Here is a 14,380-nt window from a genome sequence, read left to right on the forward strand (position 1 = left end):
GTCCTAGGAGAAGTCACACTGCAGATTGTGCGCCAAATCTTCTGACACTGCCAGAATTTCGTCTGAGGTAAAATTTGATTGCAGCGGTCATTAATCGGCTGCCGGTGAACATGTCAAACTAATGATCAAAGACTTCAGATTTTAGCCTAGGATCAGAGGACTCTTTTGCAGGATTTGCAAAAATTTGTCTCAGACGGCCAAATCGTGGCCAAAATCGCACAGTGTGCACCTGGCTTAACTTTGCAAGTACAAGTGAACTTATTCTACTAACACTAAGTCTAACCTTACAGTCTACTAATACTCTAATGTGAGATAGTTGACATGTAATTGCAAAATTAATTAATTTCACTGATGGAATTTTCCAGATATCCGTGTTTCACTGTTATACGGCGGCGCTATTATGCAAAGAGTTCTGAAAGAGTACACAATCTCTGGGTCAAAACACAGGCAAAAAAGATGCAGCTATTTTAACCAGTGTAACATCCGTCCCTTGTCATTGCGTTCCCTGTCAATGACGTCATATCCGCGTAACTCTCGATTCCCGAAAGTAACAGCAGCGGCCAACTGCGGCATATAAGCATAAAGCCTTGTTTATACTTTCGCCTGGCTCCGCAGCGCGAGTCTCTGCTGACTGCGCGTGCTCCTCCCCAAACGGACGAGGCGTTAATACTTAACGCGCTGCCCGCTGTACTATTCTTTGAAACGACAGAGGGCGACTCGGAGTAATTGTACTATAAACCATCAGGAAACAGTGGTGAGAAGAAGTAGAAGAATGTACACAGGTGACGATATTTATTTTAGTACACTTCACCAAAAACCACACTACAAAAGAATCGTGTAAAACTTGATATTATTACTTGTGACATGAGAACAAAATGTATGTACACATGTATACAACTAAATTAAGGATCTCTTATATTTCCTAATTTCACTGAGCATTTTCATTTTGTTTCGTGAACATTTTTTTTTTTATTAAACATGGATCTTTACTTTCAATAAAAGGGCTTTTGTAGGCTCATTTTGTAAATATAAGCAACTAATTTGTACGTGCAAACTGGCTGCCAGTGTGATGAGACGTCATGCTTGGCTAGATTCGCCTAGAACTCGTGCATCTTCAAATGCGGAGTCGCGCGGAAAATTACAAAAAATGCGCTGAACAACGCCACCTGAAATAGGGTCTCGTGCTACTGCCCACTCCGCGATGACGTTATTTTTGCAGCGCACAACCTCGCGCTCGTGCGGACGTGTCGAGTATAAACGAGGCTTAAAGAAACACCAATGTAAAATGTCTCAGGCTTTAGTCTGCGCCCTGCTTCATACCACTGTAACGCTAATAAAACTGTATTAGGAGGTGAAGACGACAACATTTAAATAGAGTGTACTGTAAATTGAGTTATGTAAGAATTGGTGTAAATACCTGTTATGCTTAATAGTAGGCTAAACCTATGAGCAGAGCTATATGCTGTTTTTCTATATTACTGGTATTTCTCCAAATCACAACAAATGTATTGTCAAGTAAAAAATAACAACCACAATAAGACGAAAGACAAACTGTTTTCAAATGCAGGCTGTTATTTCCTTGAATTGTATCAAGTATGATAGATGAGCTGGTTGTTAGTCTCTATCAAGCCATCAGCAGTGGCATCAGCGTCAGCCTCAGAATACTAATAGTCTCAGGCGGAGGACACAGACCTAACATCCTACTCCTATCTTAGACTTAACTGTGGGGATGACATCGCTCCATCTCTTTCCCTATCCTCGAATAACAATGCAAAGAGTAGCAAGAAACTTCACGCATTTTACTTTTGTCGGTGTTGGTGTTAGTCATAGCGTTTGTCAAAGGTATGAAGATATTAGTAAAAGAAAGGAATAATGTTAAATTAAATATATAAAAATAAATCAAAATGACACAAAAATGCTGCAATACAAACTAAATGGATGTCTCAAACTAAAAGCAATTTTAAGGGATGAGGCAATTTTAAAAATCATCTAAAAAGGGCTATCAAATTTAATGTGCACTAACACATTTGTCTATTTTAATACAACAATTCTCTCATCACATTTTTTATGCAAATGAGATGATTAAAGAAAATGTGAAGGTGTTTCTGTAGAAATGAACTGAATTATAGAAGTCATGAGATAAATCACTGGCTATTTGATAGCCCTAATCTACAGGTAATTCAGATATGAAGAATGGAATCTCACCTGTTTGTAATCAGATTCTCGGCCCACCAGCACCTGTAGGATGTAAATGATGGGGTCTCCTCTCATTGGGGGAATGCTCTCCCAGCTGACCTCACACACATTCCCTTCCATCTGTACCACTTTGGGAGCTAAAAGATAATATATGAGTTTAGCTACAGTATATAAATAGTCAATATATTTATCCGTTCAGTACATAAACACATATGTGGCATGAAGCAATATGTGTATTTTTTTGTACAAGGATACTTTACCCTTGAGAGCTGGAGGAACAGATTTGGTGGTATGGAAGGTGTGTATTTCAGAGAAAAGGCCCTCTCCTGCCTCGCTCACAGCTTGAATCCTGAGACAGTAGCTGCTCGACTCACAAAGTCTCTGTACCTTATACGTGTGGCTTGGGCCTCTGTAAATTGTGACAAACCTAAAACACACACATTTCATTTATGTTAATGGTGCGTAATTTACCAATTTACTTGACTTTTCTCTTGTGCTCACTAAGGTTGCATTTATTTGATCAAAAATGCAGTAAAAACAGTAATATTGTGAAATAATATTAACATAACTGTTTTCTATTTTAATCTATTTTAAAATTTTATTTATTTCTGTGATGTCAAAGCTGAATTTTCAGCATCATTACGCCAGTCTTCAGTGTCACATGATCTTTCAGAAATCATTCTTAAACGCAGATTTGCTGCTCAAGAAACATTTCTTATTATCAATGCTGAAAAAAGTTGTGCTGCTTAGTATTTTTGTGGGAACCATGATACATTTTGTTTAATGATTCTTTAACCCTTTAACTGTCACCGCTAGCAGGACGCTTGGCGCTCTTTTTTCTTGAATGGCTTTTTTTTATCATATATTTGAGCAATTATCATAAATTCATCCTGTGAAAACCGTTTTGAAGTTGGACTTTGTGTTACCATAGAAACGGTACTCTAAATTCTTTTAGCAGGCTCCTCCCCTATTGGACGTCGTCAGGTTTAATATTAAAACATTTATTTTAACTATTTTATAGTCAAAACCGTTTCTAATCTTGACAAAACGCATTGTCGGAAAGGTATGAGTCTCAAGGTTCCATATGTTGTGATAGAAGTGATATTTGGACAGAAATTTATTAATTTGTTACAAGAAATTGCATCAAAACAAAATGTGTCACCCGGTGGCTATTTTTGGTATTACGCCTAAACAAAATCTCATGGGAACTTACATTTTTGTGATATCAACTTCAAATTTGGAACACAACTTGGGTAGACATATGGCTTTGATTTTATAGTCATTTTAGAGTTAAAAATATTTCGTAAAATATATATTTTATATAAAAAAAAATATTTAGTACTGTACATTTAGTTTACAGTAAATATAAACTTCCATAACTTTTCCATACTTCCATAGTTTGAAGTGCTTTCACTTCAGCAATAATCTCCTGAGTGTCTTTAAAACAAGACCAAACTTAGGTCTTGAATTACAAGTTTGGATAGTGCATTTTCACGTATATTCTCAAAAAGGGGAGTGACAGTTAATTAATGAATAGCAAATAATTTGAATTTTTTTTTTTTGTAGCAAATCTAAAAGTCTTTACTGTCACTTTTGATCAATTTAATAAGCACTTGCTAATATTTGTGGATATTTTGTTGAAAAGTATCGCTAGTTTTAATGATCATCTACATTTGTCTAAAATATAAAACTAAAATGTCATAACATTTTTTTTAAAGAATGCCCTTTTAATGCCCATTTGTGCATTACGAAGACAAAAAAGGACATTGTGACATTGTAAACCAGACCCAGACATTTAACATTTTTAAATGTAACCTTTTTTGGTCTCAATTACAATAAATTAGGTGGAAATTTCAGGTATTGGCAGTGAGCTCTGGGTATCCTTATGCCATGTCCTGTCCTAGAGCAACTGTCTAATGCACAAACACCTCGGGTCAACACAGACAACAAAGCAACAGCTGCTATTTAATGACTGCTTCCAGAGGTATTTTGCCAATTGCCAATGTCAAGAAAATGCTGCCAGCTTGATATCAGACTAATCAGATAAAGGTAACAGTCCATTGACCTGCAGTTCATACTTAATATTCTCATCAAAGCCTGTCAAACTCTCCTCTTCATGTTCTTTTCATCCAAAGCTGGTCTATTTTACCAGCTTTACAACATCTGCTATTGATTGTTTGATGGACAGGATAGTACATTTGTGGTTAGGTAATCTGAGCAGAAATAAAAGGTATAATAGCAGAAGGATTACGAGTCCATTTCAGAGCCGAGCTGAATCGAGACTCTCCCGATTGCGCAGTCGGCATCTAATTTCGATTAAGCAGCTGAATCAATCATTGTTAACATAGCAAATACTAAAAAAACTAAAAAAACATTTACCAAACTCTAAATGCACACCAATGATGGCAATTGGATCTTAGGCCTTTAGTAAATATGGTTATCACTATAATTCGATCAGGACTAACACACAAAGTCAAGGGGACATTATGCTTCCAACTGATAGTCCTCTGTTTATGACTATGACGTTTCATTTTGTGACTTCCAGTCTCTGCACAGAATAATATAAGCCTCAATAGCCGTGTTTCCACTGGCGGGCCAAAAGCGAGCGTGTGCCAGGGCCTGTCACTTCCGACATTTGACCGGGCCTCCTCCAGGGAGTTTTGTCCAACATCACAAAAGTTAGCATTTCTTTTAAAATTACAGTTCAGGGACCGTATTCACAAAACATCTTTAAGGGGCTATATGCAACTTTTTCCCCAAAATAAACGTAACAAAAGCCTTTTTATTTTACCATTTATGACTCAAACATCTCCTGATGAGCATACTGACACCTTGTCCGCTCACAGTGGGTGCACCTATAAGCCTGTATCCTATTTTTCCTATTTTCTGGCGGGTCGTCTTTTCCCGCGCTGTCTGCGGATGTGACGTCACCACCGCTGCGAGAGCGAGCAGAAAATGAGAGCAGTTCTGTTTTTTGGCCACAGGTGTCAGTCGCGAGTTTAAATTTCAGAAAAACGCATATAGCCCCTTTAAGGCTAAAAGTAGCTCCTAACTTGCCAATTTAGGAGAATCAGTCCTAATTTTCGGACTCCTACATTTTTACTCTTTTTATGAGTATTTCACAAAGCTTTTTAGTGTTTAAACTAGTTCCTAAATCTGTGAAATGTTAGGAGTAGTTAAGAGGACTCCTAAGTCACTAAGACCAATCGCAAACAATCCTAATGGATGTTGCCGCAATCCGCCCAAAGACACTGTTGAGGAGATAGGTGATAGAACCTTGGGTGCTGAACCTTTTCTTCATAACTGCAATACACATTTTGATTTATAGATTTTAATCTACGATAAAATGCCAAAAATAAATCTTTAATAAATAAATAATATCAGATTACCTGCCCTTAATCGGAAAAACTACATGAATTTCACATGTGATCATGACACTACGTGTTTTTGCACATGTGAAGTTCCTGTGTTTTTTCTGTAAGGGTGTGGCAGTTGTTCACACTTACAAATTATTGAGTAAAAAAAAATATATATAAGCATATTTGACGTGCTGTCCGAGGGGATTGAGGCCCCGAGCTTGGATTTTAGCCCAAACCCAAAGAGTTCTGCCCTGTCATATCGCCGACTGAAAGTGAGGAGTCAGGGATGCAGAAAACTGTCGAGGTAACTAGGTGAGTAGGCTCTCGGTTGTGTATATATACACCTCCTCTCGCGCTGATTAGATAGACAGTTTGAATGTGCTCCTCATGAACTTTGTTTATAAAACATAATTTTCACTTGAATTCGGCAATCTCTTGAGATGCAGACATGCAAGAGGCTGACAAATAGCTGAACATATACTTGTTTAATTAGTGACACTTGGCCTACTTTTTAAAATCTTTATTTGAATATGGCAACATTCTTATTTTAAAAACTTTATTTGAATATGGCAACTTGATACCTCATTCTACAATACTTCTATAATTAAATCACTGACAGAGACCCCTCCCCCATCAGCCAATCACTGTGGTCATAGTTAGTAAGTGTGATGACATCATCCATAGCGACGAGGTCAACCCCGCCCTTACTCTTAACTTAAGACTTCTCTCTATTCCTTAGTAAAAGTTGGTCTCAGCAGCTTTGTGAATAGGTTTTAAAAGTTTTTACTGCCATTTAGGAGAACTCTTAATGGTAAGATAAAATGTTTTGTGAATACGGCCCCAGATATAAAAATATTAGAACACTTAGGGCCAGATTTACTAAACAGGGCAAATTAGCATGTGAGTGCAATTCCAAAAAAGTGCTGACGGGAGTGAAAAGTTTACGCAAATTAAAGAACACAGTTTAAAGAAAAGTTGAACAACATGAAAATCCAAAATGTTCTTATTTTGTTTAAATATCAATTTTCCTCATTTAGTACTGCCCTTTAGTACATTTTACCTTGATCTTCAAATTCAAAAAGTTTTCAATTGCATTGTTTTAATGCATTGCATTTCATTCTGTGTTTGAGTCTCTCAATTGTCCGCAGTGTGAAAAGATGGATCTCAAAATCATACAACCACTGCTGGAAAGGGTTCAAATATGCAAAAGATGCTGGACAAATGAAGAATTTGCAGGACCTGGAGGATTTTTCTGAGGAACATTTGGCAGTTTAACTGCTCAGGACAAACAAGGGACTCGTGAACAACCATCACAACAGCCGAGGATCATCCAGGTAAAGACACAATATTAAGAATCAATGGTTCATAAACTTTTGAACAGGGTCATTTTAATAAATTCAGCTATTTTTTGTCTTGTGGACTATATGTAAAAAAAATTTATGTAAAATATCTTAATCGGGACGGTACTAAATAAAAAAATAACATGCATTTTGTATGATCTCTTGCAACTGTATAAACCATATAAACTACCTTTGGTGCACTTCTGGTAAAGATAAATGCTTGTATCACCTCTCACTTTGTAGAAAAACTGTTGCTGGCTAAAGGGAATCATTGCAATAATTAGTAAATTAACCAATCTAACACTAAAAGGATTTTTGACAATGTTGGTTGGGGAATTCATTATATTTTCTATTAAATGCCCATCTGTCAGGCCTGTTGCCCACTCACAAATACTGCCAACACGCCACTCTGCCAAGGAAAACAATCAACAGTTACAATTAAATTAGGAAGTGAGGCAAACTGAAACTTGGGTAGGTTAATGTAGTGACCTGACCAATCTATAGGTATGTCTATAACAGTAAGGCCTAAAGACCTATAATATTTTTCAGAGCTCAAAGCACTAATTTCGGGAAAAAAATTATGCTAAATGTTAAAAGAATATTGGCGCCATCTAATGACAGTCCACCTTGACTAAATTACATCATTGCTCACAGGTTGCTCTCAAAATGAATTCAATTTTCCTTTTATCGGTGCCTCTATTGCTATTTATGAGGTGTGACTGAGATGAACTGACCTTCTGTTCTTGTCCTCCATCTGCAAGTTGTAGACCATCTCTTCTCCAAGCAGGCTCTTGGCATTGCTGCTGTCTCCCCACTTGAGTTTGAGGCTCTGGGGACCCGCGGCAGTGCACTCCAGTCGGGGAGGGACAGGTGGCAGTGGCCTGGTGCGGGCCAGCAGGGGAGGGCAGAAGGGACCGGCACCAATCTCATTCACTGCCTGAATCTGCAGACTGATAGCACAGAGAGTCTCATTTAAACCATGTACATCAGGTGATCTTTAGGGCTGGGCAATTTTACCTGTATAACCTGGTGCAATGGTAGAAATGTGTAAACCGCTAGAGATATATCATTTCTAGTTGTGCCGATATCAGTGAGCGGGACTTCCTTATGTTATGTCAAAGTAAATGTTTTATCAAACGGACAACCAGGCATTATCACATGGTTATTTTTGCTGTATTTCCTCCAAAAATAACTACAACAGACCTAATGTGTGAGTCACTACACTACACTGATTCATGTGCATGTGTTAAAACCACAACAATCCCCTCCGATTACAGCTGACGTTCATGCAAGAGGAGCGCAGATGACACTCATATGAGCAGCTTCATCTGAATATGCATGTATGGATGAAGTGTTGGGGGTTTCACATGTGTTTATCAACAGGCCAACAGATGTGCTCTAGTTTTGCTGTTAACCATGTGTAACACTTTATGGCATTTCCATGGCACAACAAACAAACTAAATCTGCTGTAGACACACTTTAATCAGTGGTAGAAATATATAAATAAAATACTTATATAATACTTCAATCTTGGCAGAATTACTGAACTGACACATTTTTTTTGTGTGTGCGTTTTATCCAGTAATTTGTAGCTTCACCTGAATCAACCTTGATATGAAATGAGATGCTGTTGATCCCTTCACACACCGCCACTGTAAAAAGTAATAAGCCACGTCATGCTAAGTTTCACTCACTTGGGGATGCAAATAACTTCCTTAACTTTCCCCTCGCTAAGCTCAATCAAATTTATATTTGTCGGTTGAAAATGCTTTGGGTAGGAGCCCATCATTCAAGGATAATGCCTTGTCGTGTTATTAAATCAAACGGAACCAAAATCAATTTCTGGGTAAAAAAAAAAGAAAAGAGGGTTGGGGAGTCTGGACCGGAATTAACAGGAGCTCTCCCACAACACCAGACTGTTTGGTTGACATTTAACTGAAAACAAAACATACTTTAACCTTTCACAAGATTTCATTAGTCTGTACGCCCCTAATGACAAAAGACATAATCGATCTAAGAGCGATCAAATGGCCATGGAGCCTGCTTCACACCAACCGGGTCTGGCTCAAAAAACTGGTACAGTGGGGTTCAAAAGTCTTAACCGGAGATTCAAAATCTCATCTTCATTTTAACCTGGAACTAAATCAACCCTGCTCCTGGAGATCCACTGCCCTGCAAAGTTTATATCAGCTAGTGATTTTCAAGGGATCCTGTAGACCTTGATTAGCTGCTTCAGGTGAGTTTATGATTGGGGTTAGAGCTAAACTCTGCAGGACAGTGAGTCCCCCAGGAGCAGGGTTGAAGACCTCTGAAACAATGAGAATGAATACGACATATATGAGATTCTGCTCTATTTGAGGTCACTGATCACTTAAAGGGTTAGTTCACCCAAAAATGAAAATTAGCACATGATTTACTCACCCTCAAGCCATCCTAGGTGTAAATGACATTCTTCTTTCAGACGAACACAATCAGAGTTATATTAAAAAATGTCCTGGCTCTTCCAAGATTTATAATGGCAGTGAATGTTGCTTCAGTTCAGTTATTCTTTTACTGTCTGCTGGAAGCTAGTTATTTTACTTAATAACATTTCAAATATGGATATTTTTCTTACACAAACACATCGATTCACTTCAGAATGCCTTTATTAAACCCCCCAGAGCCGCGTGGAGCAGTTATATGATGAATAGATGCACTTGTATGGACTTATAAAACTAAAGGACATTTTTTTAATATAACTCTGATTGAGTTCGTCTGAAAGAAGAATGTCATATACACCTAGGATGACTTAAATCATGGGCTAATTTTCATTTTTGGGTGAACTAACCCTTTAAGCAAATCTGTTTTAAACAAAACATTACTACCTTAACCCATTTGTGTGAATATGAGGTATTAAATATACTGAACATAGAGAAATGCCGCTTCTTTGTATGAGCAAGCGAAATAACAGAGGTTACACTGCCATTAGGTCACTCAGAACCACTCTGGCAGGAGATTACTGAGATAGCCTGGTATCAGATAATGAAATCTGTGAGTGGACTCTTGCCGTCAGTTTTATTTATTTATTTTTTAAATACACCAAAAGTAAATCAATGACATAAATGTATATGAAAATAAATAAATAAAAACTGGACTGTATTTTTATGTTACAACGGCAGAAAAATAAAATGCATGTAATGCATGGCTGAGAATGCCAACCGAGAAGAAGTCCAACAGCAGACAAATATAATATTATTGAGAATAAGCTTCATGGCAATACATTTAATACACCTGGGGAAAAATGGTCATACAGTAGCAAAACCTACACTAACGCTCAAAAGTTTGGGGATGGTAAGATTTAAAAAAAAAAGTTTTTGAAAGAAGTCTCTTATGCTCACCAAGGATGCATTTATTTGATCAAAAATGCAGTAAAAACAGTAATATTGTGAAATATGATTACAATTTAAAATATCTGTTTTCCATGTTAATATATTCGAAAATGTAATTTATTCCTGTGATGGCAAAGCTGAATTTTCAGCGTCATTACGATCTTCAGTGTCACATGATCCTTCAGAAATCATTCTGATCTGGTGCTCAAGAAACATTTCTTATTATCATAAATGTCGAAAACAGTATTTTTGTGGAAACCAACCCGTGACGCATTTCTACAAAATTCTTTGATGAATAGAAAGCTCAAAAGAACAACATTTATTTGAAATAGAAACCTTTTGAATCAGAAGTTATTATGGTCACTTTAATGTGTCCTTGCTGATTAAAGTATTGATTTCTTTGGGGGGGGGGGGGAAATCTTACTGACCCCAAAATTTTGAACAGTAGTATAAATTGAGTGGGAGTAGGCAGGAGAAAATCATAAAAAATCTGAACCTTGAATTAAGAATCAAAATCATAAAAATCTGAATGACCCAGCGGATAGTGGGGTGAAACTGAAAAAAGAAAAATCAGCCCAACGCAGATCTCCAATTTAAAGACTATAATCAAAGCTCTCAGACAAAAACATGGGTTGCAGCTGGCTGATGAAGACACTTATGTGCACGGTGGTGGCCTCACGCAGGGATAGATGTCCTGTTATGGACACCACTTCGTAGATACACACACAAAATCTGCCCTCTGGCCTTCTCCTTTCATTAGCTACCGATTAGCGTCATTAACACTCTGCTGTTTACCCACTGTCCTCCTAGGCAGGGGGAGGAAACACGCAGCGGGGTGACGTGTTTGTGGCGTCACGCTTCGCTGAAATGGACAACTTTGCTGAATGCAAATGAGACCCGAGATGGAGCGTAACTACTCCCTGCAGGACACAGATCTGGCTCAGAGGCAATCGGAAAGCTAAGCGGTTATTAGTTAAGACTGTTGTCCCATATCGCAGAAGTGCTTATGTAAATCACCAGATACATGTGATCAAACAGGAGGCGTCAGAAGGGTTCATGGTTGTGTGTGGAAGTGCGTATATGTACATACCTGTATTCACTGTCAGGCTGTAGGTTCTGCAGTACATGGCAGGTGCCGGATCCAATGCTGATGAGTTGCTCTCCCAGTTTAAGAGTGTAGGACGTGATCTCCTCTCCATTGTTGCAGGGCTCGTCCCATTTCAAAGCCAGGCATGTTGAAGGCGAGTAGACGCCGCTATCTGTGGGGTCGTTCTCAAGTACACACAACACTGAGACCGGGTCAGGAATGGTGGCGGGGGTCTGACAGCTCATGTGCTCGCTGTACGGTCCTGCGCCTGCTTGATTCGCCGCCTTTAAAAAAAAAAAAAGGACAAGGTTTAAATTGCAGTATAATGTGCTTTAATAATATTTAAAATTTTTGGCTATGTTATTAAATTGATATTCAATGATTTTTTAATAAAAAGTAAATTACAAATTATGACAAATTGCCATACATAATTACACGTAGGCCTGGTATTTAGTTTACTTTCCCTAAAAAGGAACTAAATGTGTTAACGCATTAACTATGAATAATGATTGCATTAATCACAATTAATGAATTAAATCCACTGACAGCCCTAATGTGATTTCTTCTGCAATTATGTCACCTAAAAAGTTCATCAGCATACATTCTTAAACATTTACAAATATATACACTCACCTAAAGGATTATTAGGAACACCATACTAATACTGTGTTTGACCCCCTTTCGCCTTCAGAACTGCCTTAATTCTACGTGGCATTGATTCAACAAGGTGCTGAAAGCATTCTATAGAAATGTTGGCCCATATTGATTGGATAGCATCTTGCAGTTGATGGAGATTTGTGGGATGCACATCCAGGGCACGAAGCTCCCGTTCCACCACATCCCAAAGATGCTCTATTGGGTTGAGATCTGGTGACTGTGGGGGCCATTTTAGTACAGTGAACTCATTGTCATGTTCAAGAAACCAATTTGAAATGATTCGAGCTTTGTGACATGGTGCATTATCCTGCTGGAAGTAGCCATCAGAGGATGGGTACATGGTGGTCATCAAGGGATGGACATGGTCAGAAACAATGCTCAGGTAGGCCGTGGCATTTAAACGATGCCCAATTGGCACTAAGGGGCCTAAAGTGTGCCAAGAAAACATCCCCCACACCATTACACCACCACCACCAGCCTGCACAGTGGTAACAAGGCATGATGGATCCATGTTCTCATTCTGTTTACGCCAAATTCTGACTCTACCATCTGAATGTCTCAACAGAAATCGAGACTCATCAGACCAGGCAACATTTTTCCAGTCTTCAACTGTCCAATTTTGGTGAGCTTGTGCAAATTGTAGCCTCTTTTTCCTATTTGTAGTGGAGATGAGTGGTACCCGGTGGGGTCTTCTGCTGTTGTAGCCCATCTGCCTCAAGGTTGTGCGTGTTGTGGCTTCACAAATGCTTTGCTGCATACCTCGGTTGTAACGAGTGGTTATTTCAGTCAAAGTTGCTCTTCAATCAGCTTGAATCAGTCGGCCCATTCTCCTCTGACCTCAAGCATCAACAAGGCATTTTCGCCCACAGGACTGCCGCATACTGGATGTTTTTCCCTTTTCACACCATTCTTTGTAAACCCTAGAAATGGTTGTGCGTGAAAATCCCAGTAACTGAGCAGATTGTGAAATACTCAGACCGGCCCGTCTGGCACCAACAACCATGCCACTCTCAAAATTGCTTAAACCACCTTTCTTTCCCATTCTGACATTCAGTTTGGAGTTCAGGAGATTGTCTTGACCAGGACCACACCACTAAATGCATTGAAGCAACTGCCATGTGATTGGTTGATTAGATAATTGCATTAATGAGAAATTGAACAGGTGTTCCTAATAATCCTTTAGGTGAGTGTATATATAAACTCAATTTGATCTCATTTTGGTAACACTTTACAGTAACGTTTCATTAGTTAACTACTTTAATTAACATGAATTAAGAATTAATGGTAACACTTTATTTTACAGTTTCCATGTGACACGTTACATTTCCTTACAATAGTAATAACTGTAAATTATGCATAATTACATGCAACTAACCCTCAACCAAATCCTAATCCTACCTCAACTTGTATAGCAAATACATGTACATAATTAATATTACTCAGTCCTTAAATATATAATTACACTGTAACAATGACACCTTAAAATAAAGTGTAACCTAATGAACAATACTTCTACAGCATTTATTAATCTTAGTTGATGTTATTTTCAACATTTACTAATATATTATGGGAATCAAAAGTTGTATTTGTTAATGTTAGTTAATGCACTGTGAACTAACAAACAATGAACAGCTGGATTTTTACTAACCAAGATTAAAAAGATGAATAAATACTGTAACAAATGTATTCCTCATTGTTAGTCAATGTTAGTTAATACAATAACTAATGTTCACAAATGAGACCTTATTGTAAAGTGTTACCCTGGTTTTATCTCATTCTGTTTCTGTAAAGCATATTGAGCTGCATGACAATATATCCTAATAAATGAAAATGATTATAGAGATCATGATGCTGTTAATCTTTGCCATATAATTTCATCTTGACATGACGGTCACTAGCCCATTTATTTAAAGCATTATGACAAGAACCTTTTTACAGCCTCAGTGCACAAGATGATACAGTTAATGAAGCGCCAATGTTCATTGTTCTTTTAAACTTTTCCTGTCATACTTTTACTACTATAGTCATAATTAAACGGGCTAAAATAGCCAAGAGCAAATGCTAAATTTGTTATGTATGGCACAAATCTTTCCAAAGTTAATCCAAGTTTTCTCATTTTGGTTTGAGCCGTGAAACTGCAGCAGAGCGAAACACCGCAGCCATGTATAAGTAATATAATAAAACCATATTGTGCACTAATCAGTTATTTTGACTTTCCTACTCCCAAGGGCATTGCGCCTTATACTGTAGTAATAAAAGTACTAAAAGATATAGCCATATCATTAATTACGACTCAAGTGAAAAACACAGGACATTTCTAATACAATTAAAAGGGTGCACTTTAGAGGCACTGTCTGTAAAACTGGCTCAAC

The 14,380-nt window shown here is 37.8% G+C and overlaps 1 protein-coding gene across 1 annotated transcript in view; it reads right to left on the reverse strand.

Moving 5' to 3' along the window:
• fndc3ba (fibronectin type III domain containing 3Ba) overlaps positions 1 to 14,380 on the reverse strand; it is a 161,805-nt gene that overhangs the window by 11,438 nt on the left and 135,987 nt on the right. Inside the window, exons 22-25 of the mRNA XM_079819095.1 lie at positions 11,355 to 11,635; positions 7,630 to 7,845; positions 2,457 to 2,623; positions 2,206 to 2,333 (exon numbers count right to left, since the gene is read on the reverse strand). Of these exons, the coding sequence (XP_079675221.1) occupies positions 2,206 to 2,333; positions 2,457 to 2,623; positions 7,630 to 7,845; positions 11,355 to 11,635 (792 nt within the window). The remainder of the gene's footprint in view (positions 1 to 2,205; positions 2,334 to 2,456; positions 2,624 to 7,629; positions 7,846 to 11,354; positions 11,636 to 14,380) is intronic.

The sequence above is a fragment of the Gobio gobio genome (genome assembly GCF_949357685.1).
Source record: "Gobio gobio genome assembly, chromosome: 6".
Taxonomy (NCBI): domain Eukaryota; kingdom Metazoa; phylum Chordata; class Actinopteri; order Cypriniformes; family Gobionidae; genus Gobio; species Gobio gobio.